General features: G+C 42.2%; 1 protein-coding gene across 1 annotated transcript in view; it reads left to right on the top strand.

Annotated features, from left to right (window-relative positions):
* The window catches only part of LOC125429178 (protoheme IX farnesyltransferase, mitochondrial), a 141358-nt gene that overhangs the window by 91889 nt on the left and 26907 nt on the right, over positions 1 to 22562 (top strand). Inside the window, exon 5 of the mRNA XM_048490046.1 lies at positions 4158 to 4228. Coding sequence (XP_048346003.1) covers positions 4158 to 4228 — 71 coding nt within the window. The remainder of the gene's footprint in view (positions 1 to 4157; positions 4229 to 22562) is intronic.

Below are 22562 nucleotides of genomic sequence, written 5' to 3'. Positions count from 1 at the left end.
GCAGCTGTTGACAGCTGCATACTGTGAAAGCTGGTGTCGCCTTCTTTTGCTTTAAAAAATGTTCCTTTTTTCTGTCCTTCGTTACTCTTGTTGGCCACATGGTCACACTAGAAGCTCATGAGAAGATTTAATTTGCTGGAAAGAGGATGATACTTGTTGGAGTTTGCTAGCTGTTGGCAAGTTGCCAATTAATGTATTCTATTCTGTTTACATTTATTATGTCATTTGTATATTAAAATAATAACCCTGCTCCATCGCCGGTGTTGATAAATGCCAGGTCCATCAATAATAAAACCTCTGTCCTCTGGGATTTTCTCACGGAACAGCAGATGGACCTAGCATGTGTCATGGAGACATGGGTGAGGGAAAGGGAAACTGTTGCCCTCAATGAACTCACACACACACCCGGCTTCGTGTCAATCCACCAGCCCCGGGTACAGGGGTGGGGGGTGGCATGGCGATACTCATCCAGGATTCCATCCCCTTTTGAGCTACCCATCAGCCGATCACGGGTATAGAGTGTTTAGGCCTCCTTTGGAACTCGAAGGAGAGACTGGCTATCTTGTTGGTGTACCAGTCACCTAGCACACCGACTGACAGCCTGCTGCGACTCATGAAAGTCGTGTCAGAGTAGGCATTGAGGTTTCCCAAACTTATTGTGTTGGGGGACTTCAATGTCCATGTCAACTCGACCTCATCTTCAGTGGCCACAGATATGTCATCCACAGCTATGCTAGGTCTCTCCCCTATGAACATTGAGGGCCCCACTCATCAAGGAGACCTTGATGTTAGATCTTTGGTGTTAGATCTTTGGGGCAGGTGTGGATATGGTCGTATCCTCTCTAAATAAGAGTGCCATGTTTATTTATTTATTTATTTATTTATTGTTACAGCTTCTATACCGCCCCATCCCCGGAGGGCTCTGGGCGGTGTACAACAAAAAATATAAATAGACAAATTATAAAATCTTTAAAACAGCGATAACAATAGCAGTAAAAGTAATAATAGAGGCCCGACCAACCCCTCGCTTAAAATTCTCCCAAAGGGGAGGAGGGTGATGAGTCACATTTGATAATGGCCAAGACCACATGTTATTTATTTATTTATTTATTTTATTGTTATTTATAATTTCATCCCCGGATGGGCTCTAAGGTGTACAACAAAAAATATAAATAGACAAATTATAAAATCTTTAAAACAGCGATAACAATAGCAGTAAAAGTAATAATAGAGGCGTCCGACTAACCCCGTTTTTTAAAATTCTCCCCAAAAAAGGGGGAGGAGGGTGATGAGTCACATTTGATAATGGCCAAGACCACATGTTCCGACCACTTCACTCTTAAGGCCCAGATTGATCGCTATGCCCCTCCTCCACTTAGGCAACAGGCATATTTGGGCCAGCCCACATACACTTATGGACCCCATTGGGTTCCAGCTTAGGTGATGGGCATATTTGGGTCTTCCCGCAGAGACTTATGGGTCCCATTGGGTTCCAAAACATGCTGCGGGAGTCACCACCTGCCAGCGACTCTCTCGAAGAGCTGATAGGGAGCTGGGAAACTAAACTTTCTGAAGTGATGGAGATTGTTGCATTGCGGTGTCCTCTCCAGCCCTGGTCCAAATTGGCCCCTTGGTATACTGAGGAGCTGAGGAGGACTAAACAGGAACTGAGATGACTGGAGCGAGTGTGGTGGCATACTCGCAACAAGGAATCGAGACACTCATTGAGGATTTTTATGAAAGCCTACAAGAGTGCAGTGAAGGCGACAAAAATAATATTTTTTGCTACTACCATTGCTGCTTTGAGCTCACGCCTGGCACAATTGTTTAGGGTAATTCAGACACTTATGACCTTGAATACTAGTCCCAAATCTCAGGAATTGGCTAGCGGTAAGGCTTTTGCAAGTTTTTTTGCAGATAAAATCTTGTTTCTCCACCACGACCTTCCTGCCACATTTAATACAGAAAATGAACTTGAGACCCCTTGCCTCTCTTCTGGTCCTTGTCTAGACCAATTCAGACTGCTTGATCATACTAATATCAACAGGATTCTGGCTGCTACTTGATCCACTGCTTGTTCCCTTGACCTGTGCCCATCCTGGCTGGCGAAGGCCAGTGAGGAGGAGCTTTGGGACCCCATGTTGAAAATTATCAACTTCTCCCTTGAACAAGGAATATTTCCAGGGCAGTTAAAAGAGGCAGTAGTCTGCCTGCTCTTAAAAAGACCATCTTTAGATCCTTTGGATCTGGCCAGTTACTTCCCAGTTCCAAATTTATTGTTCCTGGGTAAGGTAATTGAGAGAGCAGTTGCAGAACAGCTACAGATTTTCCTGGATGATGCAAAAATGTTGGATCCCTACCAGTCTGGTTTCCGTGCTGGTCATGGAATAGAGACCATGCTACTCGCCATTGTGAATGAGCTCCAGCTCCAGTTGGACTGCACTGCTGGTATTATTGGATCTTACTGCAGCATTTGACGTAGTAGACCATGAACCTCTGGTCCACTGCCTCATCAACACCAGAGTTAGAGGAACACCCTTGCTCTGGATGACCTCTTTCCTCCAGGGCTGGGGATTCCAGGTGATATCTGGGGGGGGGGGGTGTATCCAAGTGACACCCCATCAAGTATGGGGTGCCACAGGGAGCCATCTTCATACGTCCCCAGTGTTATTTAACATCTTCATACGACCCCCTGACCCAGTTGGTACAGAGCTATGGTTTACAGTGCCATCAGTACGCTGATGACACCCAACTCATCCTTACAATGGAAGGTTAGCTGTGACCTTTGATGCCTTACGTTGGAGGACCCAATCTCGAGAATAGCCCAGATTGCGGTTTTCCACTTTCACCAGGCTAGGCAGTTGGCCCCCTACCTCTCCCAGTCCGACCTCACCACAGTTATTCATTCAACGGTCACCTCCAGGCTAGATTACTTCAACTCTCTCTTCACTGGCCTATCTTTGTCTTGATCTAGAAATCACAACTTGTCCAAAATGCAGCCAAGAGACTGCTTACAGGAGCAGCCAGCTGAGACCATATAACACCAATCCTGGAGTATCTACACTGGCTGCCTATAGAGTACCAGATCATTTTTAAAGTTCTGGTGTTAACCTATAAGGCCATAAGCAGCCTTGGACCCACATACTTACAGGACTGCATCTCCCAATATCGCCCTCAGAGACCTTTCAGCTCGGCGGAGGGGAAACTACTGGTGGTCCTGGGCTTGAGGGATATCCAGCTGGCTGTAACAAGGGCCAGCTCAGATTATGGCATATCTCTTCACACATAGGCAATGGTTTACAATGATTTTCCACCACTATCGCCAGTACAAAACAGTCTGGCTTCTCTGTTAATACTGGAAACTGCACACTCATAGGCAAGACAGGGCCCTTTGCTTACTCAGCGGGCTTTCTAAATATGAAGAAAAGTATAGTAAATTAACTAAAAGAGGGGCTAGGCCAAAGGTATAGCCAATGAAGCCATCCCATTGATTAAGATAAGATTAAGAACTAAGAGAGAAAGGTGGGAAGCAGCCTGGTAGGGACTGAAAATGCTCCATAAGAGATGGAGTGTTGAGAGCAGATGAGTGATAGTTAAAACCAAAAGGAGGATGGTAATTGACCTGAATTTCATGGGTAAGGGAATTTCCAGATTGTTTCTCTCCTTTCCTCCTGTGTTCCCCCAGCATGTGCTACATAATTCCATATGAATTCTTCATTAGTAAATGCTGTCCCTACTGATTTGTTTGATTCTTGTTGGGTGTTGGATTTCCAAAGCTGGGTGTTCCTGAAAACATTTGGAAGGGAATCTTTGAATGAGGGGCAGAAGGAGGAAGACTGCTGATTTATAATGCATGAATCTCTAAAGCCATGCCAAATATGTTAAGGATAGAACGTGGAGGGAGTTATTTCAAGTGATTGACTAGAGAACTTGTTCAGAATATTTTTTGTACTATGGGTAGGGTCCCCCCCCCTTTAAGGAAATGCCAAATGTTTTAATGTTGACTTTCAAAGTGAATGTAAAACAGTTTGCTGTTTCAGTTGCCCTTTGGAATCTTCTGAAATGAAGACGAAAGCACCTGCAAAAACAGTCAATCTGTTCTACGGTTCGGATGGTCTCTGGCATCCCTTAAAGTAATCTTCTTTTCTTTTCTGTAGTTCTTTGAGGTTCCATTTGACTCGAATATGAACAGGACAAAAAACAGACCCCTGGTGCGAGGACAGATCAGGTAAGGCTTTGCACACCTGCTCCCCAGAATGAGTAATGAATTTCATTGTTCCTTTTATATATTTCCCCAGACTTCTGACTTTCCTTGTGTTTAGATAAGCAAATATGTCAACTTAAAGAACAAAAGACCTGGAAAAAGATACCAATTTTTTGTGCTTTGATGACTCTGAAAGCTTATAATGCCGCATGGGAAACCTATTGGCTTGCCCTCTCATCTTGTTTAGCAGATATTGTACCAGGGCCTTTGTAGTTGTACACATTAAGAGTTACATTTTTCCAGGTGTTCCTGTGTAATCTCTCAGACAAAGTAAGCTATGTACTGCAGTTTTACAAGCAAGCAGCTGACCCTAGCTGTGTAGTATTGACTGCCAAGAAAGTAATTACGGATCACCCACAGTCTAAAGATTTTTTCAAAAAATCTAAGATTTGTAAAGGTTTATTGTTGGTCTTCTAGATCTTTTGTAGCAAAGGGAGAAGATGGAACCTGTGAGCTTGATGTGCTGGTGGTGTTGGATGCTTCCTTCCCCTCTTAGCAAGAGCCTTCCTCCAGGAGTAGGTCCTCCTGACAGGACTGGGGAGTAGACTATGGCACTGCCCTCTGGCCTTGTTTCCAACCACTTCTGTCCTTCCTCTCCCTCCCTGCCAGCTCTCCTTTTTATTTCCTCCCAACTTTCTCCCTCTTTTCTCCTTTCTCCCTCCTCCATCTTCTCCCTTTGCTACAACACAGCTAGGGTCGGGGTTGTCCAGGTGTTGGTACCAGGTGTTGGTGCCAGACTCAGGCGATCCTCCAACCGCAGCTGGACTGGCTGTGCCACTGACTGTTTCCCCGGCAAGGCTGCGGCCGGTGACTGGAGCTCCTCTGGCGGCTCCAGGCAGCTGGGCATCCCCATATCCCCAGAGCCGCCAGGGCATCCGCTATGCCTGCCGAGCCTCCCAGGAGGTCCCGTCTTGTTGGGCAAACCAACATCACTACTCAGGCCCACCCACCCAGTTGTTGTCCAGGGATTTCAGTTGGGTGTTGCTTGGGGGCCTCTGCCACCGACTCCCTGCATCCAGTTTGCCCAAGGATCTCAACAGCACCTCTCGGCTCAGATGAACCACGTTGTTTACCAAGACACTGCTTGCTGGAACAAAAGCACACGCCGACTGCAAAAGAACTCAGACACAGAGTAAGCTGATCCATTTTTTAAATTCTGTCTAGTTGAAAAAAATGTGCTAGTAACAAAATACTAGTAAAAAAATCTAAAAGTAGTGAAAAAACGCAGACTCCTAACCCCTCCTAGGTCCTAAAAAATGCTAATCGCCGGACCTCTGAACTACCGGTCTGCTCTGGGCCCCATCTTAACTGACTGACAGAATTGAGGGAAGCTTCCCAAAAAGGTAACAAAAGGTGATTGCATCCAGACAGTATGTACATAAGGGCTGGTGAGTGGAAGCCTTACCAATGCTTGAGACAGACTGATAGGAGACTTTCAGGCAAGGTCAGTTAAAGCCCACCTACATTTGCTGATTGATAGACAAAAGTAGAGTGCCTGGCTTTGCAAGCCCTTATGACAGCTGGTAGGCAGGAGGATGTCCCATCAGTGAATTAGTCTCCAGCCGCACATTTTGGCCACACATTAACATAACCTAAGGAAGAGCCTTGACCTCGCCTTCTCCAAAGCAAGGCACTGCTGACTCCTAAAATGGCCGCCAAGGTAAATTTATAAACGGTGGAGATGGACCAGCCAGTGTACACCTAGGAATGAGGTCCTTGGTAACATTTACATCCATGGAAACACACCTTTGGATCCAAACCATTGCCACTGCACTGTGGAATGGACTTGTGTCTCTGTTTTGCTTTTATTTTTTAGTGCGAATTCAATTTCTGACAATTGTGTTTTCTGAAAATAATTGGGTAATTGGATTTGGACTGCTAATTTTTATTAAAGGATCTTGAGTGGATACTGCTTAAAGACTACACATTCTTTTGATTTGTGCAAAACACTGGAAGTCCCCCCCCCCCCCCGATAAATCATAAAATAGTTATCAAACCTCTGCTGGTAAGATTTGAAGAACAGAATTCTAAAACACATGTCATAGTTTGTGTGCTCTCATTGCCCAATGTATACGTACAAATAAAAAGCCAGCGTCCCAGGGGGCTCCTGTTTGAACATAAACTTAAAACAACCTTGATTTTTATTTGTATGTCTGTTCAGTTTCTTCAAGTATTGAATTCCAGGTTTTTTTTGGGGGGGGGGGGCACACACTACACCTTATTTGCAAACTTTAAACTAAAGCCCTTATTCATAAACTATTCAACAAACAATTTTCAGATAGCATTTCCATGATTTGTGCCAAGGATTATTTATAACAAAATTATGTTTTCCCTTAGGCATCTGTGAACAGTTGGTCCTATTTATTTCTGTGTTTTATCCATCATCTTTGGAGGATTGGAAAAAAGTGATGGATGAAATTACATGAAAATTGAAACAAAATAGTAAATCAAGCCCTGGGGGTGAACTCACTCTCGTTGTAAATAGAGTACTTGGATAAACTTGTTCCGATTTGTTCAGTAAGATGGTGCTAATTACAGATTTCTAAGTTCAGTTAATTTTATTTTTAAAACACCATGTGAAATATTCTAATCAGAACATCTGTTGAGTGCACAGTGAGCCAAAACCTAGGCACAGCCAAAATTGAATGAAATGGAGGTGCTTCCTAAATACCATTCAAGAATTTAAACTCCTCCTCTTTCTCATCACCCAAACAAATTGGTTTTTTTCCCCTATCTGAGCCATCCTGAGGTCACTCTGCAGTTTATAATGATACCTGATTTCTGTGTACATTAACATTCACCCCACACATACACACACACCCCAAACCCATGACCTACATAAAAGATACAGGGTTCTTACGTGCACACGTGGGAATCCTGATCGAACTTGTTTTCAGTCTGTACATATATACTAAGACTCGCGTATCTGTATGCACGCAGCGTTGGATTTCTCACGTAAATGTGGGGCTGTTCTCATTAGCCATTTAGTTTCACCTTTGGTAACTTGCAATTAGCTTTGAGTAGAAAAACAACTTCATTTAGGGCAAATAAGTAGTTGTACAAGCTTCCAATCTTGATTTTTTTTTAAAAAAAATTCTTCTCTAAAGAATTTTATTTGGTTAAACTTGTATTAACCAAATTTAAAACTCTATTATTTCTGTACACATATGCCCCTGCTCTGCCACCTAATGGTCATTGTGTGGACCCCCAGGCAATCAATCATCTGTCTATCTGACTGTCAACAGCTAATTTAATGTTCTTTAAGTGTCACTTAACTTTGAATGATGTTGGCCTAAGTCCTTATAGACTTCAAGCTAGACATCAATGGACGTTATTTCTTCAGCTGCCAAAATGACGCACTGCAAGAGAGTCAACCTTGTGCTGTGTATTTTCCCAATGCTGTTTGAACCTTTCTCTTTTCTGGTTAAATAAATCTTGTCTTTGGTTATTCTGAATTCCTGTCAAAACAGCACAGAGATGGGCAAATTGTGTTTAAAGGGCTGGTGTCTTAAATTCTGGGAATCCTTCCAAAAAAGTTTGGGGTGTGTACAAAGAGTTCTGTGTGTCTTCAAAGCATTGTTGCTTTTTTGTGCTACATTTGACTCACATTGTATTTAATCTTGGTCTAGTCTGCTCTGATCCTTTCAGTTTAACCCCTTGGTGCAGTAAATCCAAGGACACCTACTCAGTAAGGAAACGCTCTGTGACAATCTACTAATTTTGCCCAGAGTGCTGAGCTGGGAAAACCATTGCTAGCAAAACTGGTACCTGAAACACATTTGATACCCAATGAATCTTCGGAGGCTGCCTTCTCATGTATCTTTTGTTGTTTACTTCCAGCGAAACAAGTGGGCAATCAGCCCCTTGCTGTGGCAAACCTTCAGAGTGGAATTCCATTCCTCCAGATACTCATTTTTGTTCTTTCCTCATTCCATTTTAAAGGGGTCAAGTCTCTTTTTTAAATACTGTAGATATTTTAAAGGGACCTCTTGACTCACTTCCCTTCTTCTCTTTCAAAACCTGTTTTGGTTAGATTTGTATGATGTTTTATGGGCATCTGCTACTGCACATTTTTCCTCTGTGTGGAACTATTCCAGAGAAGATCCGGCAAGGAAAGGGAACGGGACCAAATTACTCCTGGCATGACTGCATTCCTTCCTTCTCCTCCCATCAGTCCTTGTGGCTGTTATTCCACATGGATTCCTTTTCCCTGAGAGTCAGTTTTCTGGGCACTAGAAAGTATTTCTGGGAGGAGAGGAACATCACAAATACCTATTCTCCTTCCACTGATTTCTCTGCTGGAGTCAACCCAGTATGCTAAAGCCTCTGATGATTACATACAAAACAATTGTTAAAAGTAAAGTATTTGTTCCTACATCGATTGTGTTGATGGACATGTTGAGTTGTTTAACGGCATCGGATATTTTACTACAAAGCTTATACTTGTATTTTGTGGGCTTTGCAAAATTCCTGGAGTTATTTTTCCCCACTGTGCTATCTTTGTTTCTCATAGTTGTTATTAACAATTGATGGCATTCCTGAAAACCAGGACATGTCTACAGTTTGACATTTATGGCTTCAGGTATCAACTGTGTTCACTTCCTCCCCGCCCCCCCAATAAACTGACAACTATGGAGAGGCCAAGGGGAAAGGTCCTCCCTCCATTTCAGGTCAGTGTTTTATAGGCTTCAGTCACCAGTGATTAACATCTGAATTTTGAGCCATTGCCTCTATGGCTCTGTTCAAGAGTTGTTGGAATAGGCTATGCCAATGTTCTATAACATGACACCTGTGGGCACCATGTTCCCTGTCAGGACTTTCCCAGCACTCATCAAGCTTTTCAAAAACTGTGGAGCCATTTAAGGCAGGGCTTGCTGTCAAAGGCTTCCCCGTGGTTACAAAAGCAGCTGCAACTGGTCTTGTGATATCATTTCCTCTTCAAACTTTCCTTCTCTTTCCCCCCTGCCCTTCCCTAGGGGATCCCATTTATTTTTGTCCCCTTTCTATTATTCTTTTTGAAAAATGCCGAGGGAGATTTTAAAAAGTGCCGAGGGAGATATTCCTGAATGCAGCCATTTTGGGATGGTGCTCACCGTCCACTTTAAAAATCCCAAAGGTTCCTGCAGATTAAAAAAATGGTGAGAAATTCCAGGCTTTTGACTGTTTTGTATGCTTTAAGTTATACATACTTTGCAATATGTTGGCATTTGAATTTTGTGCAGTGAAACGGTGCACACAGTTTTCAATCAAATGGCTTATCTTAAACCCAGTCCCAGTTTTGTAAGTCCAGGACAGTATCTCCTTCATGGGGGCCCTTCATGCCTAACCCATTAGCTCCAAAATCATCTGGGATTCGCTGTACTGTACATGAGAGAACCTCCTTTTTTCCTGCTAGGAAAACAGGCATTAAGCAATCAGAATAAGAGCTAAACTCGAAAGAGCTTCTTAAGGCATGATCTGAATAAAGGCTTAAGTGAACTTTTATATGGTTTTCAAATAATGGGGTTCCATGCCATGGCACTGTCTGCTTTTGAAAGCATCAGCTAGTTGAAACGTGATTTGTTATGATTGGCATAAAGCCACCTCCCCCTTGTAAAACTAGTCATACTGTTCTTTGGGCCTCAGAGATAAAACGCTGATTGGTACAGGTTGATTTTTTGTTAGGTATTTAAGACTGGAAGCAGGAAGGTAGATGCCACCAAAGCCCAAATGCTGTAAGTTTCCTTTCTAGCTTTTGAAGCCAAAAAGAAAAAGAAAAAGTTCTTGTATTCTTGTATTTTTCTGCCACATGTGAATGGTCTTCTCTCTCTTTTTGCAATAGTTGTTTTCTGTACCAGTTGCCATATGTCTTGCCGTGCAGTGCCTGCTTGGTTACTGCTTCTCCTATCATCTTAGCGGCATCTTAGCGGAGAGAGCAGACACAACCATCGTACTTCATCTTGTTGTGTAGTTGAAGACATTTGAGTTCTGAAGTACTGCTGGCTCTATTCAGCCTTCCAAATAGGTGTTATTGGATAACTGATTTAATGCTGAAAACTACAAATGTTGCGGAAGGGTTTTTTTTAATTGTATCCTTAGAACAGTGTAATTCAAGAGAAAGAGAGAACAGCAGTGTTATTTTTAAAATGCCATTCAATCTAGTGGTATAGATTTTTAATATAATTGTATAACAGCAAGTATGTGTGTTATTTCCTCTTTCTTCCAAGTTTCCCTCTCAGGAAAAGGAAGCTGGCATTGCTTGTATATTCTAAACAAGAAATTTTAATAAGGCAGCTTTATATTTTGACATGTCCAATTACTCATGAAAATATTACACTTGCCTTTTAAGCAGTCTGCTGCTCCCTCTCTCCCTTTTGTCAGATAGTTCTAGACAATGAAAAAAAATCCTTAAGGCACTTTATGGGGGGGAGGGGAAACCACATCAAAGGGTGGGCAAATGGAATGATATAATACTTTGTATTTTGCTTTCGCAAAGGAAATAGGAATGTCTGTGGTTACATATCAGCAGACAATGTAGGCTGTATGATTTATAGTCAAAAGGTGTTTTTATGTTTTTCAAATTAATTCCGCACATAATTTTTATTTACCAATTGTGTAGTGCATTTCAAGTTGTCTCACTTTAAATGAAGACTGCGGAAGGCGCTGGCTATTCAGCTGTCTGTTTCAGGCGGCTGCGCTATCTAAAAAGAACTCTGCAGCAACTTGGTAGAGACATTCCTTTATAAACAGTCCTGTTTGTTAAATAGAAATCCTGCAGAAACATTTGACCCCTCACGCCTTGCTGCTTTTCAATTCAGCTGTGAGGCCTTTGCCATGGAATTATTTATCAGGGTCTTTAATTGCGTGTGGGACAGTTGATAAATTTGAGTGCATTGTGCATCACATCACGTTAGGAAACATCCCAGATGCTCATGTATAAGCCAGGAGTCATGGTGCATTTGTGTAAATAGCCCTCCATCTGCTTCTGCGGACCACTGCTGAGTAGTGATATGCACTCCTAATGGAGTTGTCTTAGCCTCCCATGTCAGCTGCACAGTAGGGGGTAGGGCCTAGTTTGTTTGAAGGAACACAGCGATTGTATCCTATAATCCTTGTGATTATGACCCCCAATATGAACGGGTCTTTGGGGATGCACCGTTTATGCCAATTCCATTTTTTTAGGAGACATAATGGCAGACAACTCCCTTTTCTTCAGAACTAGCCATGGGGAAGTAGATTTCTGGATTCCCATCTATTATGGCACAGACTAAAATAATTAGCCAGCATGGCAGACATGCAACTATTCTGCTTTGATTGAAAGTTTTATCTGGGCGGGGGATGAAAACCAGTGGCAAATGTTTGCAGGCAGAAAAATACACAGAATACTAGTAGACCATTTCATGCACATGCTTTGCTAAGATTACAGTACCATAGCATGGAATGGTGATTCAAAAGAAATAGGTAGCCTTGTTGGTCAATAACAAAATCTAAAAACAGAAGTCATCTGATATCTTCTATGAACTGGGACAAGAATACCTCAAAACAGTTTGTGAGCTGTTAAATTCTTCAGAACTCTTCATCAGGCTGGATGTTTAAAAGGGGGGGGGAAGGGTTTCTTAGGACATGATCTTAAAATAATTTTTTCCCCCTCACCTTTTTAAATGTCAGCCGGATGAAGAATTTTGGAGAACTCAGAAGCTCAGACACTGTGTAGAGTTGTTTTGGTTGATCACAATAAAAAAGTTTCTCATGTGTTTTGTTTATGGAGGATTGATCAAAACACATAGTTCCCTTTACTCATTCACTAAAATGACTTTTTAAAATTCCTAATTGCAAAGAGAATCCCTACAACATGACTATGCGGCATGTCATGAATAATTATTTTTGCTTATATTCAAATCTTAATGTTTTTCACAATGGGGATCAAAAGAAGTTTACCTCATCTTACCTCTTCCATTTTATCTTCAAATCAATCCTATGAAATAGGTTGAGCTGGGAGGGTGACTGGGCCAGGGTCTCCCAGGAAGCTCCAGTGGCCCACCGGGGTCATGAACCTGGTTCTCCCAGATCCTAGTACAAAACTTTAGGCACCCATTTTTCCCCTCAACGTAGTGAGTCATGAGTTCTTATGAGGAGGTATTCCCTTGTGCAGTGACATAATATGTATATTGAACAATCCACATTTCAGGCTCATGAAAATTTTGAATTGCAAGAAAAACAGATGCCTATAGCAGGATTGGCCCTGGCTAGTATTTGGATGAGAGATCTCCAAGGGATACCAGGGTGTGACATGGAGGAAGGCAATGGCAAATCACCTCTGAATGTCTCTTGCCTTGAAAACCCCTCCAGGGGTCGCCAAAATCTGCCATGACTTGATGGGGGGTGGGTGGGGGGAAGTAGCCTGGGCAGACGCTGGAAGTGACTTGTTGGGAGTTCCAGGAAAGATTGGTGACTAGAGACAAGAAACAGCAGCATAGAGCAGTTGTGCAGGCAACTGTACCTCAGTTCCAAAGAATAGGAGCACAAATAGAACTTGAGGGGTTCAAAGGAGAATGTAGCTTTTAACATAAGAGCAACACCACAGCCATAAATTGAGTGTATCGTCTAATTAAAGGACGAAGCAACAGTGGCAGTTCAGAGTAGGAAGGTATCCAGCAGATATAACTACTAGACTTGCTGTTTAAAAAAAATTGTGCTGTTTATGCGGAAGTAGCAGTGCATTTTCTCTCTGAGATAAGCCTGTCATTTTCTTGTGTGCTTTTCTTATGGAGTCTGTCAAATTATTCATATCTGCATTTGTAAATTTTGTTTAAGACAATCAGCTCCCCAGCACTCTGTTCTGTTTTTAACAGCTTGGAACCTTATCTTACTTAACCACAGCAGCCCCCGTTATTCAACATGTGCCAAGTAGTTTCAGAAATGACACCACTCAGCAAGTCCATTACTGAACTGCCTGGGATAGTAAATGGTTTGCACCTTAAGTTCTGTTTACTGTAAGTCATGTAAAAAGTACATTTCTTCTATAAATGGCTGAGTTTATGAGGTCTTTAAACAAGGGACAGCTTACACATTATCAGCTTGGCAAGTCAGATACTGGGGCTTACACTTTAATTAGGCCTTGCTAGCATAGTCATTGCGGCACAGTTTGCATTCCAGGGACTAAGATACACAAAGAGCCCTCTCACACATTTTATTGGAACCTGCTTGATAAAGTCACAGTGAATATTGTGCTGTAAATCTTGCAGGAAATGGACAGGCTTTTTCCTGTCCTTGCTGTGGGATTTAGATATTTATTTATCCAATTGACTGTATTTTGAATACCTAAAGGCCTGTATTTTGTATACCTAAAGACCTGATTATCTCAAGGTGTTTTGCACAAGTGTTTGAGGATGTGCAGCATCACCTACACTCTTTCAGTGAATATAAAAATAATGTTGTACCATCATCACTCACTTTGTTTGCAGCGAGCATGTGCTGTCTGTGAATGCCCTGAGTGCCTAAGTGGAGGGTGAGAATGCCAGTTCTGTGTTATCCTAGCTGTCATTGTTAACCTTGGTTCATACATTGTTGGGAATAGGACTAACTTAATGTAATTGGGGAATGATTAAAACAACACGTCTACCACACAGCTAGCCTGCAACATGAGCCCAGCTCTCCTCATGAACCACTTAGGTGGGGTCCATGTGATTCTCCTCCCACTCCCCCCTGTTTTGAGGAGCTGGTTTGGTATCTTGGATATTTTTCAGTGTAAACAATACAAAATCATCAAAAGCTGTATGTTCTTTTTTATTCTAATAAACAAGAACGAACAGTGAAGTTAGTAAAGGAACAAGTTACTACTTTTAAAGTTCTTTTTAGTGTGTCTTGCCGTTAAGTCACAACTACCTTTTGGTGATCCTGATGGGCTTTCAAGGCAAGAAGCATTCAGAAATGGTTTGCCATTGCCTGCTTCCATGTCATGCCCTGGTATTCCTTGGAGGTCTCCCATCCAAATACTAGCCAGGGTCAAGGATGAGCGTGTGACTGGCCCAAAGTCACCCAGCAAGTTTCTATGGCATGGGGATTCAAACTTGGATTTCCCAGATCCTAGTCCAGACCTTAACCACTAAACCACACTATCTCTCTCTCTTGTTTTGCTCTATGTTGCTTGTTGTCAGTACTGATCTTTGTGTTAACGTATTAATGAAAATGGGTCCTTTTAGTGCTGAACATCTATTGGTGAAAAAGAGAGTACTATCTGTTTACAGAGAATGAAGTGCTTGCTTTTAACCCTGCCGATTTGTTTATAGTGTTGCTAAAGTCACATATTCTGGCCAGACGAAATGGAACATCTGTGGCGAGATTGGTTAGGATCTGGGAAAGTTAATCACCTTCAATTGGAATAGAGTGCAATGTCAATTACATTTCCAGACAACATTCTTATACTCTACTAGAAGCAAAACTGGGATGTCATGGACTAAGCTATTTTCTTCTTCAGAAATAAATGAATTTGCCCAACTTTGTGATATTTTATCATAGCCACTACTTTCTAGCAAACTTTCCAGTAACTGATGGGCAGCCAGTGAAGAGACTGGAAAATTGAAAAGCATGGTCCTCCTAGCTCCTGAGAATAGCTGAGCTACAGTTTTTGTACCAACTGGAGTCTCCAAACTGATGTTGAGGGGAGATCAATGCAGAGTAGTCTGTTCTCAATGTTACTAGGGGAAGATCAGCCTAACTGTACCTTTGTATATCTAGGAGCATAATCCAGAGTCATTGGTTATAAAACCAATCTTCATTTGTGTCACAAACTTTACTTATGAGAACATGAGGATTATGACATTAGGGATTTCTTCTTGATGATCTATGCTTGTCCAAGGACGCTATGCAAGATCACTTACTTGTCAGGCAGGAAACATTAGTAATTAAAAGTATTTTTCTATAACATGAAAAGTAAATTCCATTGTTGCTTGGTTGACTGTCTTAAATGAATAATTTGTTGTTTTATACACACATGCACACACACACCAACACACACACACACACATATAAACATTGTTGAACTGAATGTCATCTCTAGATCATAGATTAGTTTTAAGATATTGGCAGTTCAATCCTAAATAGAGTTACAACCCTTCTAAGCCCAGGGACATTAATGGATTTAGAGCACTTAAGATGGCATTGTGAGTATCGGCTTCAGCAATAATACTGTGGAAAAGAAATCTTTTCCATCCCACGTAGTAGAATGAGAGAGAGAGAGAGAGAGAGAGAGAGAGAGAGAGAGAGAGAGAGAGAGAGACTGAAGTGAAGGTTTCTGTGATTATACTCTGGTGCAAGAGTTTGAGGGGACATTGAAGATGGAGATGCACAGAGTGCTGCAGGATGGTCTTTGGTTTTGATTCAGTGCAGCTGTTTGGGGCTCTGAATTTGATAGGACTGGTAGACAGGGGATGTGTTTAATCCCCTTCTCTTTAAGGAAAGCTGCTTTTTTTTCCCTGAAGAGGAAATAATATGTGAACCCAGAGTCTTTTCCCCTCACATGTTGGAGAAGCTTAGGTAGGGAAGATGTTGATTAGAAACAATGAATCACCACCTGCCCTAAATATACATACATGTGGAACAAAAAACTGAAGACAGGCCATGTGCCTTCTGTGTTACATCTGCTTTGATACTCTGTGTCTTCCCAGACTGCTGTTTGTGACATTGTACTATGTATTGAGGCCTTGCAAAGCATTTTTATGACCTTCTTGCTGAACTGGTGTTTAGACAAATAGATCCCAACATACATTCGTTCTGTTTTTTTCCTTCTCTATCTCAAGGTCAGTATATACAATGAACAGGATTTAACTTGCCACATGTGTTATGCCACCAAAAGCTGCACATTAGTGTTGAACATCTGCAGAAGCTCAAAGTAGTTACCCTACAAGAGTCATGAAGTTAACAAGAGAATACACCAATACGTTGGGATATTTGGCACCCTGTTCACTCTCTATCAGTATATATAAATCAGGACCACCTCCAAATTAATGACAGTGAGTTGGGGTTAGCATGTAGACAGAGGGGGAATTAGCAGCTCAAGAGCTGTCTCGCCTGTCTTTGTTGCACATCAAAGGTACCCCTGCTTTTTAGACAATCACAGTTGTTAAACTCCTTTATCAGGAGATAAAATATTATAATGACCATCAAAATTCCTTACCTGAGTGCTTTTAAGCATGCAGCCATTTATTGCCACCCCACTGGATTCTGGGAACTCTACATTGTACCTACTATTTAAAATCCAGTCTCTATTCAACTGTAAGGGATGCATGTAATTATCAGTATTACATTTGTGTTCTATCTGGGGTGTTTACAAATAATTTTTTTTAAAGCACGAAGTATGTATATAGTAAAGACCACAGAATTCCAGTTTAGTGATTAAATGTAGCTAGATTCCCTACAAATCTGAATTGAATTTTCATTCATTAAATTGATTAAACTAAGTGAAGTTCCACTGCTTTAGTTCCACTTTTCCCCAAGGCTGAATTGGGTAGCAGTATTGGATCTTGCTATATTCTGAACTGAAGAATAATTTCACTAATCAGTACCAGGGAACCCTATTTTTTTAATGCAAAGCAGTGGTTCATTTTAGCATACCAGCATGTTTATTCTTAATACCCATTAGCTGTTTGTATAAATAGTAACATGCAGCAACTTACCTCAAAAATCTATACGCTGCATTGGCCAGTCTCATTAACCAATGAGGAAGAGATCTGGGGAGAGATGAATAGGGGGAAGGGGAAGGGATGGACACAACTCCATTGCTACCTTCAACTATAGGCCTGGTGGAACAGCTCCATCTTGCTGGACCCGAAGAACTGAGATAGGTCCCACAAGACCCTGATCTCATTTGACAGTGTTCCACAAGGCTGGGGGCAGGATTGAAAAAACTGTGACCTTGGTAGAGGGCAGTCAGACAAATGTTTGGGCCAGGGTTCACTAGTGAGTTGTTATTAGCAGAGCACAACTCTCCCTGGGGGACATATTAGAAGAGGCAATCTCATGGTTATGCTGGTCCTAGACCATTAAGGGCTTTAAATTTTAGAACAAGAACCTCCAACCAGATCTGATACTCCACCTGGAACCAATGCAGTTGATAGAACACTGGTCAAATATGGGCCCTCCATGATGTTCCTGTAAGGATCTATGCACCTGCATTTTGTACCAGCTGGAGTTTCCAGATTAGACCCAAGGGCATCCCTGTGCAAAGCAAGTTAACAGTAATTCAATCTGGAGGTGACCATTGCATGAATTGCTGTAGCAAGGTTGGGGTGAGTTGCCTGACTTGGTGAAGATGTGCCCTTGCAGTTGGTAATACAGGAGCCACTTTAGTTAATTGTTTATGCTTCATGATCTTTTGCTCCCTGGGCCACTATTTTCCCAACTTCAGAATTTTAGAGATAGAAATACAATAATGTCTTAGTGAGAGATTGCACTTGTTCCTCCATTAGAAATAGGGTTATCATCCTCCAGATGGAGCATGCTATTACAGAGGAATGGGGTTCTGGAAGGGACTTTTTCTGAAATCTAGACATCCAGACTATCGATATGAGTTCTTCTGGACAAAATGGCAACTTCCAAGAGCAAACTCTATGTTATACCATATATTTTAGTGAAATCCCTCCCCAAATTCCACCCTTCCCATGTACCACAGGTATCTAGGAATTTCCAAGGCTGGAGTTGGTAACCATAATTAGGAAACCAGGTCTGCAGTATATGTGGAAGGTCCCATGACACACACAAGTTGGCTCACCAAGGAGCCTAGTATCATTGCATTTTAAAGGGCCAGACAAAATCTAGGCACTTGATAATATATTGGGTTTAATCGTTTGACATAAAGCTTCTGTGGTTTTAAGTCAACTGGTGTTATATATTCTAGTTCAGAATTCTACCAGTAAATGCTCAAAGAACCTTGTTGAATATATTTCCCTCTCTTGTCTAGCACCAACTCCTGTATAGACATAACTAAGTGTACATGCCACTGTTTGTTTGTTTTTTAATGTGATAGGAAAGTTAAATAATCCACAGGACGCGCTTGACAGGGCTTCCCATTTTTCCCCTCCCTCAAAGGACAGCACTATCTTTCAGGCTTCAGGCTTGAGTAGTGGTGAGAAACCCCATCTCCTGATGCCAGGAATTGATGGAAGAAGGCAGAGTTCTCAATTAAAACTGTAATTTAGTTTTGCATTTCAATTTTAAAACTAAACAGCCTCTAGTCCTTTTCATGAGTCATGAACCTTTTTGCATGAGCGAGTGAGGGAATAAGTGAATATGCATATTACTGTTTTATTTTTCTCCTCCAGTAATGCCCACTCTGTTTGCTTAAATGAGTGCCCTTTTACTTCATTACACTTCTGGTTAATGTAATGCTGCATCTTTGCAAGAGCAAGATCCCATCATTGGCTTTCCTGATCATTCATAAGCGCATGAAAGCCATGAAAAGATGGGAAGCAAAAAGTGCGACACCAGCACTGTCGCTTTTAAGGGCTGTAATTGATATTGCCTCAGCGTGTCACCATCAAGGAAGAAAAGGTGGCTGCAGTAATAAATCTGTAATGCTCCTGCTTAAAGCCGTGTTTTCCTTTTAATTGGAAGATATATCTCATTAGACATGAAGGAAATTTCTGATTAAAACTGGTAATTGAATGTAAAAACATATTTGCCCCTTTCTGTGTTTAAGCATTTTGTAGGTCACAAATGCCACATATAACTTCATTAAACAAAGGGCATAATGTGTAATTTTATAACTGCTTTGATTTAAAGCCTCGGGATTCTTTTAAAATGGCTGTCACACACAGATAAACCGTGGATCTGTTACAACGCTGACATTATGAACCTATAATGAGAATTAGTTTATGGTTTTGGGGTTTTGTTTTGAGAAAAAGAAAATGTTCCATGGAACAGCTACTGGAGTAGGAAATGTTTGTTCCAGATTCCATTTTCTCATTTATTATTGTCAATGCAATATTCCTTTCATTTGAAAATTCTGCTAAATGTGGTTTGCATTATTTCAAGCATAAATATGACTGCCTAAACAGACTCGTAGAGAAAGTTAGTATGTGTTTTCAAAGCTGGGGAAGTGCCAGAATTCAATGTGTGGATCCCCCCCACCCCATTTTTTAATGAATGGTAGCCTTCATTTCATGAAGTACTATATTAGCTCAAGCCTTGCTTATTCGGGCTTACCTAAAAGGAGATTCTTTTATTTGAGGCCTTGACATTTTCTGTTATGAGTAAGCTGTGTGCAGGTATTCCTTAATAAATTGTTCTAACTGTGTAACAGTTCAGCAGCAATGAATATGCATATCTTGCACTAATACAGGATTTGCAGACAGAGGCTTGAATCTAGCAGAAGAACTGCAAGAGCTGCATTTCAGGGGACATTGTAGGTTGAAGCAGAGGGAGAAAAGTGATATTCTGCAGGTAGAAATCTATTTGCTAAATGTGGACTTGGCAGTGTGATATGTACAGTTGATGACCCAGTTGCAGAACCATGGGTGCTTTTTCCCTGGAGGGTTGCTGTGAGTGGGTAGCCTTGCATTACAGAGAAAAGCTTGCTCCTCCCAGCTGGGCATCCTCACAGATAGGGCTGCCTGCGTCTCTGAGCCACAAACCTCTTTCTGGGGTGAAAATCTTCTGAAAGAGCACCCAAAAGCAAGCAGGCAAGTGGGGCTCCTTCATCCCTCCCTTTCTGTGAAAGTCCCTGCTTCATGAGAGCTCTCTGAGTCCAGTGAAGCCTAACTTCCCCCACTGAACAGTTAAACTGGTGCAAAAGCAGAGCCTGTCACACAAACCCTGGTGGGGGGTTGTTCTGATCAGAGCAGCCTCCCTCCAAAAGAGACAGACATGAAAGTCCTGGGCTATCACCTCAAGCAAGGCATTTCTCATCTGACTTGAAGGCCCTGCTAGTAGTTGACACTCAGCCTTGTAGCTACTGCCAAAGCTCTTCATTTGGGACACAAACAGGAGTCTGTGTGGTGCATAGGTTACTCAAGACCCCCCTGAATTTCTAGATGAGCTCAACACTAGAAGCGCATGAGAAGTGCCTTTTGAATGGGGAGAGGAAAGCCAGGCACCAACGAGCCTTCAAACACCTCCCACAAGAGTGCTTGCACAGTCGCTGACCAGGTTACTTTGAGAACAGTCGGCAGGAGGCTATCCGGCACCCACATCTTCTTTTGTTAGGCAGCAGCCATGTCTTGCCCAAACTTCTAACCCACAGTGCAATAGAAAGGCTTGTGAATTTAAAACAAGGTGGGCTGAGACGCAAGTTTCACCTTTGCCAAGGGCTTCCTTGGTGGCCTTAGATAAAGCAGCCTGCCTCGGGCCCCACCCCCCACCCCAACTGCAGGTCACCTATCTTATAGGACAATTGTGAAAGTGTATATATATGAACACTCAAAATGTCCTCTGGAAATATTGGAATAATCATCTTGTGATGATTATTTCCCATCTACCATGGAATCTCTCTGCGTTCAAATTGTAGCAAGTGCTGCTTACATTCCAATTTTGCGTAAAACCGCCATTGCAGAGTTTGTGGAACTTTTATTTTAGGTCTCCTAAAACACCTGCAAGAAGGCTGTCAAAGCTTATGTGAAGTGCTGTTTGGGAGGCTCCTTTGTCCCTAGTTAATTGAAGGGGGGGGTGCTTTCTAGTGTCTGTGGCTGCTGTTCCTGTTGTGGCATGGCATATCATCAGATATCCTGGTTTGTACTTTCCAGAGAGATGCTCACTTTGGATCTCAAATTGACATTTGGACACGTTCTGTTAGAAATGCTGAGAGCTTCAGGTCAAAGGAATGAAGATTTATCACTTTAAATGATTGACCTCTGCAGCATCAAGTGAGACAATTGTTGGGGCCAAGAAATGTTAGGGCGAATAAGTCCTTGCAAGATGAGGAAATGCCACAGAGCTAGTCAGAACTGGCTAGCAACAACAGGGGCAAAAGTGTTAGTCGGAACTGGCTCCTATGCCTGCCCCTTTCAGGAGCAGCAGTGGTGTAGTGGTTAAGAGCAGGTGCATTCTAATCTGGAGGAACCGGGTTTGATTCCCCGCTCTGCCGCTTGAGCTGTGGGGGCTTATCTGGGGAATTCAGATTAGCCTGTGCACTCCAACACATGCCAGCTGGGTGACCTTGGGCTAGTCACGGTTCTTCTGAGCTCTCTCAGCCCCACCTACCTCACAGGGTGTTTGTTGTGAGGGGGAAAGGACAAGGAGTTTGTAAGCTCCTTTGAGTCTCTTGCAGGAGAGAAAGGGGGGATATAAATCCAACTCTTCTTCTTTCTCGTTGCGTTCTTTTCTCACTATGGAAACCATCAACCATGACTACATAAGGGTGAGAATTGCTGCTACTTAGGAAGTTCTTCTTCAGATTGCTGAGGTTTGGTGGCCGTGGGTGCTCCTGATTCTTTTATTTGCTTTCTGTGACATCACAATACTGCAATCTTTGCCCACGTTGAGCCACATTCTAAAGCTTGAGCTTAAAGCGGTGCTCACCCCTCCTTCAAGTGTGTTCTTGAAACATTCATCTCTTTTTTAACAGGGTGGCACAATTCTTCCTACCACTTCACACATAGGAGATCAATAACATTCTTGCTATTTCCACGCACAGTTAATGCAGTGGGTTGAATCCAGACTGAATGTTCCACTCGCACAAGGCACTTCTGCTAGTAGAACAGAACATTCCTGCCTCCCCACTACTGGTGCAGCACGCTGAGCTCCCTGGAACGCTGCTTTGGAGACACAGAGAATCCTCAGCATGATAGGCAATTGGGATCTGCACCAGGAAGAGGGAGTTGGTGGCAATGACCGCACCCTGTTTGTCAACAGGAAGTGTAGTCTGGACGCCCTGTTTTTCCCTGTAGAGCTTTTCTAGAAGCCAATGCTTTCTAATAATCTTGGATGGTTTAAAATGTTACAAAGCTATCGTACGAGAATTATTAGTGTCCAGATTATTCCTTGCTTGAGATGAATTATTTCTGGAGTAGGAATACTTTACCTGAACCCTGCGGTCAGGTCTTTGCTTTCCGTTTCCCTTCAGGAAGAAATTTTTCTCTCTGCTTCTCCAAGTGAAGAATACTTTGCTGGGCTCTTTGAGCTGTTTCTGGAACTTTGGAAAATGCTACGTATCTCAATAGCTGAGAAGTCCCACTATTTCCAGCAACAGTTCCCTGTACTGCTAATCCTAAATATGCAAACTGAGAAAAAATCATGAGATTTAAAACTCTAGTTTTTTTCTGACCATACATCTTTTCTTTCAGATCGCTGTATAGTTTTCTGCAGCTGTGAAAAGTAGAGCAAGGCT

The sequence above is a fragment of the Sphaerodactylus townsendi genome, linkage group LG03 (genome assembly GCF_021028975.2).
Source record: "Sphaerodactylus townsendi isolate TG3544 linkage group LG03, MPM_Stown_v2.3, whole genome shotgun sequence".
NCBI lineage: Eukaryota > Metazoa > Chordata > Lepidosauria > Squamata > Sphaerodactylidae > Sphaerodactylus > Sphaerodactylus townsendi.
The sequence above is the reverse complement of the archived record's forward strand: the minus strand, read 5'-3'. Positions and strand labels throughout refer to the sequence as shown.